General features: G+C 40.4%; 1 protein-coding gene across 1 annotated transcript in view; it reads left to right on the top strand.

Moving 5' to 3' along the window:
- The window catches only part of frem2a (FRAS1 related extracellular matrix 2a), a 119405-nt gene that overhangs the window by 91757 nt on the left and 13129 nt on the right, over positions 1-14519 (top strand). The window contains exons 10-17 of the mRNA XM_041800867.1: positions 641-838; positions 1208-1372; positions 1598-1780; positions 3854-3984; positions 4421-4579; positions 8012-8315; positions 12284-12415; positions 12773-13104. Coding sequence (XP_041656801.1) covers positions 641-838; positions 1208-1372; positions 1598-1780; positions 3854-3984; positions 4421-4579; positions 8012-8315; positions 12284-12415; positions 12773-13104 — 1604 coding nt within the window. The remainder of the gene's footprint in view (positions 1-640; positions 839-1207; positions 1373-1597; positions 1781-3853; positions 3985-4420; positions 4580-8011; positions 8316-12283; positions 12416-12772; positions 13105-14519) is intronic.

Below are 14519 nucleotides of genomic sequence, written 5' to 3' on the forward strand. Positions count from 1 at the left end.
ATTGAGAAATACCCTTGGTTAGATGAGCGTTTGTGGTGTAGGTCAGTGTTTCCTAATAATTTTTCCTTGGGACCCCCCCACCCCTCCACATACCTAAGAAAAACAGAAAAAGTGGCACACTGCTGCCAAAAATCAACATAGATTTGAATTTTTTCACTGATAAAACCCTAATAAAGGCCTGTGCATGCTTTTCTTATCAAAAGACCTTTGTGTGAACTACTTAACAGTGTTATCATGTCTTTAGTCTATATTTGCAAATCTATTTTTGGCAGCCTCAGAGCAGACAAAGCCTCGCACCACCCCTAAGATCATTGGCATCCCCCCGGGGAGTCCCAGACCTCAGGGGGGGAGCCAATGGTGTAGGTGAAAGCTGCATGGGTAACTTACTTTTTCTAGCCTGTTTTGACAACTTCTTTGCTCTTCCTTTTAGCTCCATTACCCAATTAACTTTTTGATTCTTGTGTGTTTATTGTTTCAAACTAGACAGATGTTCAGTCAGAACAAACACTTGTTGTCAAAGCTACCTGAGGGGATTTGATTTGCTTTCAATCAGTTAAGATGAGGCCAACCACAGAGAGAGAGGGAGACACAATGACTTCCTTGTCGTTTCTAATGATTGAACTCGCCTGTTGACTGACAGTGCCAAAGGTCCAGTTCCGTGAGCCCATGTACAGCGCAGAGGAAAGCGACGGTCAGATCACAGCGACGGTGTACCGCAGCGGTGACATCAGACATAAATCCAGCGTTCGCTGTTACACTCGTCAGGGCTCTGCAGAGGTCGCCTCCGACTTTGATGAGAGACCCAACACAGATGCGTCTATCATCACTTTCCTGCCAGGTGCTCCAGTCGTCACACTTCTCATGTTTTCTCTGAAAGATTTATCTCCAGTGTTGAAAGTTGACACCTTGTTAATCAAATACAGCTTTGAACTTTTTTTTTAGTTACACATTTCCTGCAAAATCAACAGTGCCTTGCAGACATAGCACCTAGTATATCTTACAAGTCTTAATGTTCCTGCTGCACTCATTTTCAGCGATTTTTACACAATATGTGCAAACAGCTTCCAGGAACTCTGCAGGAGCTGAACAAAGGGAGAAATAGTTATATAAATAAGACATGATTTGCTTCAAAAATGTTGTAGGATTTATTCTCTCGTCTCAAATCTTTTGACGTGTCCCGTCGTCACTGTCTCACTGTGCACTCCAGGCGAGACAGAGAAACCTTGTGTTCTGTCACTGGTTGATGACACGCTGTACGAGGAAGGAGAGGAGCTGCGGTTGGTCTTAGGGAGCCCAAAGAGTGACTCGCAGTTCGGTGCGTCAGTGGGAGCTCCGAATGAGACCCTGCTGAAAATCAAGGACACGGCTGACAGTAAGTTTGATGAGGAGAGAGAGACAGAAGCAGAGACAGAAATGAGATACTTGAATTGAGCACAGTGATTCCTGCTTTCTGTTTCTATGAATAGAAGAACAGTTTCGGTTTGATTAAAAGCACCTTGTGGTGAATAAAATATGGCTTTGATTTCTAGTTTTTACCAGCAAGTTTATTCAAGGTTTGTCTTTGTGTGATATTTTTCTCCCATTTTGTTCACCTCAGAGCCCATCATCCGCTTTTTGGAAACAAAGTTCAGCGTGAGTGAACCGAAGGAAGCCGGCGCCGTAGCAACTGTGAAGATTCCTGTGGTACGAGTGGGTGACACATCAAAGGTGTCAGTGGTCCGCGTTCACACCAAAGATGGGTCAGCTATTTCAGGAGAGGACTACTACCCTGTGTCTCAAGGTGAAAATAACATTCTCTTATGGTTTTAAGGAATAAAAAAGCAAACATTTACTAGACTCCACAGCCTCATTTGTTAGGTGTAAGTCCACATTAAAACAGACTGAGACTTCTGGGGACTGAGACAGAGCGAGACAGGACCAAGACCATGACAATCAATTTTTAAAAATACTCACAAAGTTGAACAGAGAAAGAGCACTCTCTCTTTGATTTAGGTTTGCTATTAAATACATTTGACAGCAAAAAATGAGGTGCCTGCACCTCTGTTTTCAAAGCACTACAATGTAGAAATCTCAAATCTTTGTTCAACTCACTTCTTGTAAAAAATGTATCCCTGTATGTATTCAAAGCCACAGAAAAGTTCGGAATTGTTTTAATTGTCTGAAGATTAGATGTTTATCTACATTTGTCAGTTAAATGAGGCTTAAAATAAGCGTTAAAAGGTATTTCTGACTAGAAATGAGATGGACTGGTTTGTTAAGATTTGAGTTTTTGTAGGTTTCTGACACATAAAGCACTTGAATAGATTTCCAAGGAGGCATAACAATCAGTGACCTAACGGCAAACGGTCAAATTAATTAATGAATTGATTAGGAATTGTTCATTAATGATGCTGAAGAATAGCACATCAGTGGTAAACCTGACCAGTCTGGATGGAGGATCCTGAGACAAGACGGAGTGAAAATGCTCTTGATTCTGAGGCAAGACCAAGACATTCAAAACCTGGTCTCGAGACCAAGACTGTACAACTCTACCACTTGGTCTCAAGATTCTGTAGCTGGGTTCCTGTGTTGGCCTGGTGTTCATGGGTTCCTGTGGTGTCATGTGACATCTTAATTCTTATTATGTTTTGGGATGTCCTGGTTCTTATGACATTTTGGGATGTCTTAATTATTACAGTGTCTTAGGAGGCCTTAGTTCTTGTTGTGATGTCCCGGGATGTTGTAGTACTAATGATGTCTCACGATGTATGGGTAATAATTTTGCTTGGGTTTAATATGTAGGTTGGGGTTTTAATTATTTTAGGTTCCTCTACCTTTAGGTTTCTCTTGGTGTTGTTTTGCTGCCTTTATCTCTTCTTTGGGTTCTGCTGCTTTGTTTTTCTGCATGTCAAAGCACTTTGTAAACCCTTGTTTTTTTTAAGTGCTATAAAAATAAAAATTATTTTCATATTAGTTTCCATTATTAGTTTTATTAGTTTTTTCCATACTATTTTTTAACCCTTACAGAAAAATTCTCAAGCAGTAAATGCTTCTCAAAGTCTTACAAATTAGCAACAAATTTTGCAAAAGAGGTTTCCTGCATGTCCTTTCACATAACTTCACAAAACATCAATGTCTTTGTTCCAACTATCCTGCAAATATCCCTCTTATAGATTTGCATTATGCACTGGTAGCAGTGCTTGTATTAAAAAGGTTTTGAAACAAGGCTCCTCAGAGGGATATGGAATAAATAAAAGACGGCATGGGGATTTATTTCCGCGAGGGTCATTGATTTCTAATTTCATCCCAAATGGGAAAAGGTAATTTCTGCACTAGTCCAGTGGAGGGTCAGGTAATTTTAAATTGAATTTCAGCATTCTTCATGCTTTGTCAGCACGGTGAAATCTTCCTCTGTATCCACTCAGCTTTTTAGCGCACTGAACCTTTCCTAGCTTAATCAAGGCTTGAAATATTTATATAAATACTCTCAGTCTATTCAAATCATACCTGCCCAGCGACCGTTCACACAGTGCCAATTTTCCAGCAGTTTTGAATCACACACCGTTGAATTTCTCATTTTGCACAGTATTTTCTCAGTGCAGCACATTTCCAATGCAAAGCTCTGTTACTTATCTTGCACAGAAGATGGGCCACCTTAAGAACTATGCAAATAAAACCTGTGATGCTTTTTGGCTAAGTGATATATTCCTCTGAAGCACTAAATCATGATTTCACCTGACCTGAGAGGCTTATTGTGGAAAACTAAATTCAGCAAAAAACTACTTTGACTTTCGGTAACCTTGCTATTTTTATCTCTTCATAAGCATTGCACTTCCTCTAATGAAGTGTTTTGTGCTGTATTGTGTGTGCTCAGACATCGAGTTCAAACAGGGGGATAAGGAGCACATCGTGGAGGTGGAGGTGTTGTTTGATGGAGTGAGAGAGATGAGAGAAGCCTTTACTCTCCACCTGAAGCCGGATGAAAACATGGTGGCTGAAACTCAGGTCAGATACACATTCACGCCTAGCCACGGTGCAAAAATCACACAAAATCCAACCTGACAGTTATGGTATTCCAGCCTGATAAAAAAGTAACAAGACAAAAAAGACGTTCTGATTTGACCCATATTCATCCAGGTTAGTCCCTACGAGATCAGACATCTCTTTTACAAGCGTGCCCTGGCTCGGACAACAGCAGCACTCTGCTGTAGTTGCAACCAAAAGAGCGATGAAAAAATTTGCAATAAATAATAGATTCTGCATGAAAATGCAGTGAGTGGAAGAGAAGAAGCAGAGAGAGAAGAGATAAAAGAGGGAAGCCATGGCTGTGAGACTGTACACTCTGGGATGAGTTTAATCATCTTAATTCAGGGTGTCATGATTCACAAACAGCACTGTGTCATTAATTCTTATTAGACTAAACCCTTGTTTTCTGGAGCAGGTAACTAAAGTGATAGTCTACATCGAGGAGACCAACAGCATGGCTGACGTCACCTTCCCCTCCCTGCCACATGTGGTGTCGCTGCTCCATTATGACGATGTCGCCAGGACACCAGACAACCTCCACCCACCAGCTGGCTACCCCGTCGTCTGTGTCACAGTGAGTCAAACTGAAGCCCAGGGACACAAGTGGCCTTTAAGAGAGAACTCTAGAGTTGAGCTGAATTTCTCATATTAAAAAACAATCTACAGAAAGCACCCAGCAGACTGTAACTTTAAGGACTACAATAAAATTGAAATATGAAACAGAAATATTATATATCTTCTGAAAGATTTTCATCCCACTGTGATTTTTTTGCTCTGAGCTCCCGCTTTAAAGGTGTAGTAGTAATAAAAAATAGTTGAAGTATAAGAAGTATCTATTCCCTAATATCTCTTTTTAAAAGTTACTAAATGCTAAAGTTTCGGCTTTTAAATGTCATGGACATGGCTGTGAGGGAGATGATAAGGCATGCCCTCTCACTTCTTCATGCTGCCTCCGTCAGCCACAGCATCATACAGTCTGTCTTATATTTACAGAGTTGATCTTCAGCTGTATTGTTATAACCATTTATGTAAACTTGTAATGAGTGACCAGAGTGGTCCTGTAGAAATCAGAAGTTCTTATGTTATCAACCTTGTTCTGAGAAAATCATATAGTTTATTCACAACCTCAAGTAAAATAACTATTCTACCCACAATTCAAGAGTGCCAGAGACATCTCTAAGTGGTGGAGCCTGCTGTTTCCTGTGAATTTTGGCCATTGATTGATACTACTGAAGTTAACAGTTGTGGAAATGTTGAGCACTGTGGTGACGAAAGCTGCCACCACATACTGTACGCCACCTGCCACCAGATCATAGAGGGCCGTGCTGCACATCAGCAGCGCTGGTGTGTCCGATTTTCTTGCATTCCCATGAAGGCCTATTGTTGCATTTGTCTTACAATGGGGAGGGGTCAGCTTCCTATCTTAAGGACTCCAAAGATGACATGTGAGTGGTTCCCAAAGTAGGCATAGGGGCATAGCTGTGTTCAGCTATGCTTCAACCACCTTCAGGAACAGTGGCTGTTCTCAGTCCCCAGCACCGTTAGTTTGGGGGTCGTGGGCTGAAAAGTTTGGAAACCCCTGCCTTTGACCACCTCAAACCTGGTCTACAGTCCTATGTCTGTGGCGCAGTATTTCTGCTGAGCTTGTTCCACACATACAGCCAGCAAACCTTCTCCACAGTTTAATACCTCTTGATACGTTTTCAATGGAATAGGAATATAGGGCCGAGAGATGGAAAGCTTTTGTGCATGTTTGTTTGTTTCCAAGCTCTCCTGTGTGCTCATGTGCTTCAGTGTGTTTTGTCTAATTGATACAGACACACACATTCTCCTTTATCAAGGAGTTATTTTTAGAATAAAATGTATACATAATGAGTGTTGAGGCAGTTTTAGCCCACAGATATTAAAACTAGCTGTCCAGTGTCCATTAGAGAATAAAGCATAGGACTCCAGTAGAGATAAAGAGTAAATAATCATTTACAGCCTCCCTTTTCTGTGTTGATCTCACAGAAGATCAACACAGATTCTGTGCCATCATTTCTGCATGTCTGCAGAATTTAATAATTAATGATGGTGCACTTTCATGTGTGATGCTGAAATGTTCACAGCGTCCCTCTGATTGTTTCTGATGTCAGCATGTTTTATACAACATCCTGTGTGTGATCAGCAGCACAATAAAAGTACGATATGATGTAGAAAAAGTAGACAGTATTAAAGAGGTCAAAAACATTACTTATACACAATCTAACCTGCCAAATGATTTATAGATCATTCGTCATCACTTAACCACAATGGTTTGCCATATTTTGCATACACTTAATTTAAAGTTTGAGGGTTTAGTCTGTTAGCGGAAATGATTTTCAACTGTCTGTGTAGAGAAAATTACCCACAATTTCCACATACAGCAGCTATGCCACGATTTGCTGTCAAGTCATACTGCAGAGCAAATCCCTCCTTCTCTGTAGTCAGGTCCACTGCCCATGCTCCAGTCCGGCACCAGCACTTCCCTCAATCTTGTAAGGTCTCTAAGTTTGTAAGGATGGTCTGATCCAGGCAGGTTTACCATAGTGCCATATTTCTTTCATTTCTTGATGATGGATTTAACTGAACTGCGGGAGAAGTTTAGTGTCTGACATTTTTTTGTATCCATCCCCTGACTTATATTTTTCAGTAACATTTTCCCTTAGTTGCTTGGAGTGTTCCTTTGTCTTGATGGTGTAATGGTAGCCAGGAATACTAATTAACTTGGGACTGTACCTTCCAGACATAGGTATCTTTATATGAGTAGCTGGACCCCTGTTAAGTTAAGTCAGTCACTTTAAAAGGGGTATATATTTATAAAATCACTTGTTTTCCCTTACATATTTTTGTTTAATAGACTTATTAGTTTCTAGAAATCTGCTTTTTTGTTATTTTTCCTTGTCAGAAATGCAAAATTATATTGACCATGATAGAGTTATAAAAATCTATAAAAGGATAAAACATCTAAGAGGATGAATACTTTTATAGGCACTGTATACCATTTATACTCTTCAGGTTTGTGTTTGCCTGTTTAACTGTTGCATTAAAGCAATAGCACACATTTTAGGCTAAGATTTTAATCTAAATATCAGCGTTTCTGATGGACAATAAGATGTCACTCTCCTTCATTTGGTACTTCTTAATTAGATTTTATTAAGCCAATATATCTTTGTACATAAAATCACATCTTCAATTTATCTGAACTGTTATATAAATACAATGGAGTCAAAGTAGAAAAAATGTCTCATTTGATCCCTGGCCATCAGATCAAAAACATAGTTGACCATTCAGCATATTCTTAGTTTTTGTACAAATAACAGAGTAGGCAGAGTCCTATTTTTTGCTTCAGCAATCTTCAGTCCTTTCTTAAGTCTCCAGTTAAGTTTGTGTTTCGTTTTTCTGTAATGATGTGACAGGACCTTGAGACCCGTACTTTCTTCAGTCAAAGTTAAACCGTCCTTCTGGACTTGGCCGGTGTGTCCTTAACAGACACATCACACGGTTTAGTCCTCATGCTCTCACTCACAGGAGAATGCCTTCTGTTCTTGGATGCAGATTGAGAGAGACACCTCAATGAATCCTCCTGATGTGTCGAGACATTTGCCTCTCAGGTGGCTCCTGTGTGTGTTTGTGCGCTGTGGCCAGGGAGAGAAAATGAAGTAGTCTTGTCAAAGCTGAAATATTGAGTGCTGTATCAGGAGGCGCAGTGTCAACAGGTTTAAAAGGATATACATGGCAGCACTTCAAAGCTTAGCCCTAAGTCCCATATCTCTATCTTTCTCTCTGTAAATAAGACGTTTTTAAATCTTAAATATGAAAACATAACACTCTGAAACATCTGGATTTCCTCAGCTGCACTCATTTGCTAGTTTGTATTTTGCATTTCTCTCTCCATTTGTCCTCTGGCATGTGCTGTATCGTTCCCATCTCTCTGCTGTCCCTGCCCGTCCGCCCACTCCTGCTAACATCCTTATCCGTCCCCCAGGCGTGCAACACAAAATACCCTGACTACGACAAGACGGGCTCCATTTGTGTCAGCGAGCACATCAACAACACTCTCACCCGCTACCGCTGGCTCATCAGCGCCCCAGCTGGCCCCGATGGCGTCACCAGTCCCATGAGGGAGGTGGACTTTGACACCTTCTTTACATCCTCCAAGATGATCACACTGGACTCGGTGTACTTCCAGGCTGGCTCCAGGGTCCAGTGTGCAGCCAGGGCCGTTAATTCAAATGGGGATGAGGGTTTAGAGCTCAGCAGCCCCATTGTCACCATCAGCAGGGAGGAAGGTGAGGATGGAACAATGGATTTTTGAGTCTTGTGTTGCCAGATTTCTTCTGGAGGAAATGAACAGATTTTGGTTGTATAGCAGTGAGGAACAAAAGATTTTTTTTCCTCAAAGAACCAGAAATACAGAAGTACAGTGTCTTTGATTTATCAGAATTGTCTTCACAGTACTTCTGCACAACAGGCACATTAAAATGAAGAGTTCAAATGAATCACTTAAAAAAAGAATTAACAATGCAAAATTCTCAGTGCCACGGTTTTGTTTTCGCTTTCTTCAGCTACAAAGGGTTTAAATCTGTCACTCAAAGCTGCAGTGAGGAGCTGGTAAAGCAAGTGAGTGAATTTATTACTGATCCATCTGTAGGAAAAAGCAAGAAAAATCAGGAGGATTGCCATATGGATATGTTCAGTGCTGGCCACCTCTGTCATCTGGTCATTGTATATTGAATGGATTTACAGCATGGAGACTGGAAGTTACATTGTTTTAAATTCACATTGAATAGTGCACAGGAAAGTCAAAATCTTTCTTTATAAAACACTTTTGCTTGCACAGGGATGTATCAGCAAAGAGAAACTTTGTCTGACTTTGGCCAAAACAAGATCAACAGAAAGTGAATTTAAAATTACTTCAAAATGATTTTTTAATAATATTATGAAACACCAGAAAATGTAAGTGTTAAGAAGATCTTTAGGAATGCAAGATATCTGTGTGATAGCTGTATCAGTATTTATAGACCAGCTATAAATATTGGCAGAAGGTTTGAATACATTTTTACAGTTTTAGGCAGAACCAAAAGTCTTACTGTAGCTGAAGCTTTTTTTCTTTTTTCATCCTCATTCATTAAACTTTAAAGTCAATTCCAAGGGCTGAAGTTTTAGTTTCGTACTACATGAAGTTTATTTAATTATTTTCTTTTGCTCTTGTGAAGGTTTTTTTCCTGTGTGTTATTTTGTGTTATTCCAATCACTTTGTCAGGATTGTCTCTGGGAACCAGCCTGCAAACCTGCCATTAGATAAGGAGAATAAGTTCCATTTTTATTAGGTGCATCAATGTCTGAGCAGGTTGTTACAGCTCTGTTTCTAGCCTCATAAAGGCAGATCAAGCTTGGTTCTGCTAAAATAAATTTTACACACAGTCATGTGCATACGTTTTAAGCATGTAGGAAGGATTCATCACAGGGCCTGAAGTGCAACAACTCCAGGCTAGAGAGGAAGGGAAGGGTGGCCAGTCAACACACATATTGTTTGCCATAACTGCTGATGTTGTTTTTTGGGCCAAATCATAAAATCTGCCTATCTATACTCTCCCCCCGACGCTGCTGATTCATTTTGCCTTATTTTAATAAACCCTTAAAATATGTCTTAGGCATTATGCTATGAGGCTAACGATATGCGTGTGGCTCAGCAGCCGAGGTCAAGCTCAACTGCATCTCTTTTGTTCAGGCCTTGTCACCTCTGGTGATAAGCCGGAAGATCCCGTCAGGTTTCAGGCCCTTGGAACATCCACAGCATGACCAGGGGCTCATGGTAACACCAACTACCCTAGCTCAATAAAACTCTGATTTAGTAGAATCAAGAAAAATTAACTGATGTGGTTTCTCTTGGCTAAGGCAATATTCGCCATAGTTTCAGTTAATGCATTAATTGTTTGTGTTTAGTGAATACATTTTTTAATCCTGATTAATTGTTTTAACATTATTGTTTAACAGGTGGTATTTAACAGTTTAAAACATGATCTAACTCTTGATATTTTACTTATTTGCTCCTTTCCACTTCTCACTTCAGCAGTATTTTCAGTGGAAGCTAACGAAAAAACAAGGTGGATGAAGAATTTATGTCTAATAAGACAGTTTGTTTTGTTGTTTCCTACCAGGCTAATGAATTAGAATACTGGAGCATGGTGCATCGAGTGGGTACCTGAGGCATTTTTCAATACCGATGTCAAAAGTGGAGCAGCTCTCTCAAGACCTTTGCAGCCTGAAATTTAACTAAATCTGTTCAAAAAAATTTAAAGGTAGATTGTTTCTGCTGGAGCATAAGATTGTATGAAATAAAGGGTACATGCACTTTATTTTTATATTTCAGTTTAGTGCAGGAGTAAGTGTTCTCCAACACAGATTGTTACCTCAGTGTGAGGCAGTGGTAGACAAAGTACTCAACTTGATTACTTAAGTCAAAGTATAATTGATTAGCTTATTAACCTGTGATAACCACAATTTATTGTTTTTAACTAAATAATAACAACTTTGTCAATGCCACATTTGTTTATACCGTAGCATATAGCCTTTTTAAATGTGTGAAAACCTTTTCCTAAAATATAAATAAAATGGGTTAGAAATGGCAAAAATGGGCGGAAAAGATGGTGAAAATGTTTTTTAAAAGTGGCAAAAAATATGTTTAGAGTGGCAAAAACTGGTTTAGAGTGGAAAAATGGGTTAACTGAGGCAAACACATTGGGCAGAAAATAGTGAAAAATAGGTCAAAGGGTTTCACAACCAGCAGAAAAATGGTTTAAAGGGGTTTCAAGTGGCAAAAAATGGCATAACAAATAGTGAAATGTGGTTAAAATTGGAAAAATTGGCAAATTATAGTGGCAAAAATGAATGGTATAAGTGTTGAAGAGGGGTACATAGTGGCAAAATAGTTTAACAGGGGCAAAAACAGGCAGAAAGTGGCAAAACTAGGTCTAAGAAGGCACAAAAGTGTGGAGAAGTGGTGGAAAGGGTTCAAATGTGTCAACAATGGGTTTAAAGTGGCAAAAATGGGCAAAAACTGCACAAAATCAATGTAAAGGGGCAAACAGTGGGAAAACTGGCAGAAAAAGTGGGGGAAAGGTTTAAAAAGTGGCAAAAAAATGGGTTAAAGATGAAAAATGGGCAAAAATTGCATGAAATTATTGAAAAGTGGCAAATAATAGTGGAAAAATGGGTGGAGAAAGTGATGGAAAGGGTTTCAAATGTGGCACAAATAACTAATTTCAACATCAGAACACACACTTATCATCTCCAAAATAAAGTAACTGCTAGCCAGTCCGCATGCTAACACTAATGTTACCGATCCAACATGCATATATTGATAATATCACAACTGGGCCCATTGTCCAGGTTTGTCAGGGGCCCAGTTAAATCTGTGGGCAGGCCTGGCTGGATGCATCACGCTCTATCAATCTGCCTCCCTTAACATTATTTCATAATAATCCTTACTGCCTGAAATAGCAGCAGGAGCTGAGTATCAACGTGGAAATACAAAAGGCCTATTTAAGGTACAAGATATGCAATATGATGCTAAAACACAGATCTTTTGTACTTTTCTGGGTGTGTTGTTTTAAAATGTGAGGAACTTTTACAGATCTTTAAGAGACCAAAGAAATTACAATTTTTCACAAATTTGAAGTAAAATAATTTTGCACACAGCATTTCTAACAAACCATAATTTTCCTTTTGACTCAAATGAAAGCAGATTTTACCTTCCTGCCATCACTTGCTCGCCTACACATCACAGCTGAATCAAATCCAGTCTCTCTCTCTGAAGATGGTTGCAACAGAAATGTGAACATCACTACCTGGCTGTGGAATTATTAGTTGAGATTAGAGTGAGTAAGTGTAAAATATCATTAAAATACTGAATTTTTGGCACTCCCTGTGGAAAAATCTGTGGAATCTTTGTTGTGGAAAACGGCAAAGGCTTTTTCTGCAGCGTGTTGTAAGTCACCTTATTTGACTCCTACACCATGGCACTGGCTACAAGACTTAAAAACATACCGAATAGAAACCATCAGTTTTCTTGCTGATGGCCAGGATTACTTCAGCTCATTTAGAGCATCAATTTATTTTCTATCTGTTGAATGACGAGCTAAAAAATCTCACAGGAGCTTTACAATGGATTTTTTGAAGCCAGTTTGTCGTCCTCCCTCCAAAGTGTAAAAGTTTGTCCTTCATGTCTCCTGTCCTCTTTTTCTTTCATTTTCAGGCATGTGTCAACCACGTAAGATGGGGACAGTCGGTGCTGAGCCTTTCTCTGCCAAGCTACGCTACACTGGAGCAGACGACCCTAAACACCCCAACCTCATCAAAGTGACTGTCACCATGCCGCACATAGACGGTAGGCAGGAGCTGGAGGCAGGGCTAAGATGAAGTGAAGTGTAATGCAGTGTGTGTAATATTCACGTCTGAAGATCCTCAGAAGCGTGACAGCTAGAATATAGATCTTGCCGAGTTGTATCGAACCCCGCTGTAGGACCCCTCCAGCAGAGCTGCTACTTAACATTCCCTTCTTGATATTTAATCAGTTTCCTTCTGCCCTAAGTTCCCTACCGCTTTTTTCTGCTGCCCCCTGCTTCTCTTATCATTACTTTCTTGTTCAACTTTTTCTTTCCTCTGAGTTTCCTCAAATAATGCTCTCTTGTTTCAAAGGTAGTTGGCAACATTCTGAATCACATCGTGTCTTTTTGCCCCGCAGGCATGCTTCCGGTAATCTCCACTCGCCCCCTCATGAACTTTGATCTGACTCTCAGTCCCGACGGAACGAGGGTCGGAAACCACCGCTGCTCCAACTTGCTCGACTACAACGAGGTCACTACAGGTCACGGCTTCATCACCGCATCGACGCGCAGCCAAGAGAGCATGGGAGACACGGCGCCCTACCAGTTCAGCGGCTCCTTACGGGGGAACAGCACCCTGCGCTTCTACAGGAACCTGAACCTGGAAGCCTGTCTGTGGGAGTTCAGCAGCTACTACGACATGTCCGAGCTGCTCACTGACTGCGGAGGCACCATAGGGACTGACGGACAGGTGTGTGTCAACAATATATAAATTCCAATCTAGGGTGTGTGTGTACATCTGTTTGACTGTCAGCCTTTCTGTGTTTTTGTATGTTCAGTCTATTTACAGCCACAGACAGAATGGCTCCTCATCTGTTTTCCTGTGTTTTACCTCTTAGTCATGTTTGTGTTTGCCAGCTCTGTTCCCTGATATGTGAATGACATTTTTGTGTGTGGAGTAAACATACGCATGAAAACACCTGTCATAAATTCCCCTTATACACATACTCTGTTATCTACTTGGAAAAATTAAAGCAAACCCTCATTTTTATATGCATTACACTTCCAAAAATGTTTTTAAATTTTCAGGGTAAGCTGCATGCGAATAATATTTTTTGTCTAGACTTTTTCCTGCCAGCCTCCTAGTAAAATTTCCCCATAAAGCTGGAGCCGATGGTGTGAGTGCAGCAGGTAATATTCAGGAGAATTCACAGCAAGCAGCAGGTTGGATCTTCGTTCAGGATATGAAGCTGCTTCATTTTCTGCTCCCCAGTATCTAAATACTTTTGTTGATACTGCAATTATGACCAATTACACATAGAATCAATATAATGCTGTCATCACAGTGTCACACAACAGCTGTGTCTCAATTCAGAGGTTGCATCCTTGCAGCCTTTGCAGCCTGCATTGTGTTGGGGTGTGATTATAATGTGGGGACTGCAAGGTAAAGCTAAGCAACACCAGCTGATGACTTTAGCATTGCAGAAGCAGAGCAGTTCATTGAAATCACTCCAGATTCAAGGCAGGTGAGCCTTGGCAACACTTCTCCCTGTTGCAATATCTTACCTGTATGAGATAGGCTGCCTCAATCAGGACAAACTACAGATCAAAGACGGGCATGGAAAATGTACTAAGTGTGGCAGTCTCACAGATGCACCTGACTCACATAGATCTGCAGCAAAATAAGCCCACAGTAGTCCCTGGAATGACTGTAGCACTGGGAATATAAATCTTAAAAGATGTTCACAAAGTTTTTATTTTCAGGGAACTGATCATTTTCAGAGTCAGATTTTCAAAACTATGTTTAAGGTGAGGGTTGTTTCTACGAATGTTGCAGTAAATTTTCAAATGTCCCCACCAAATAAAGCAAACCCTGAATTGAGACACAGCTTCTCTTGCTTCGTTAGCCATCTTGGGTGTGTTGTGAATATTACACAGCAGCAACCTCCTTATGTCATGTCTTTCCCTCCAAGGTCAGAGATATTCTTGCTGTTGACTACATATATGCATGCATCATGACTGCAATGCTTCCCCTGTGTCTCTTTGGCACACCAGCTGTGCACATCCTCAAAAATTAATGCTGTTTACACACAAGATGCAGTGTACACATGACTGGTAGGAGGACTGTAGAAACTGAGGGGATATGACAGAGTCAGCACGACAACA

This window comes from Cheilinus undulatus, linkage group 12 (genome assembly GCF_018320785.1).
Source record: "Cheilinus undulatus linkage group 12, ASM1832078v1, whole genome shotgun sequence".
Lineage (NCBI taxonomy): Eukaryota > Metazoa > Chordata > Actinopteri > Labriformes > Labridae > Cheilinus > Cheilinus undulatus.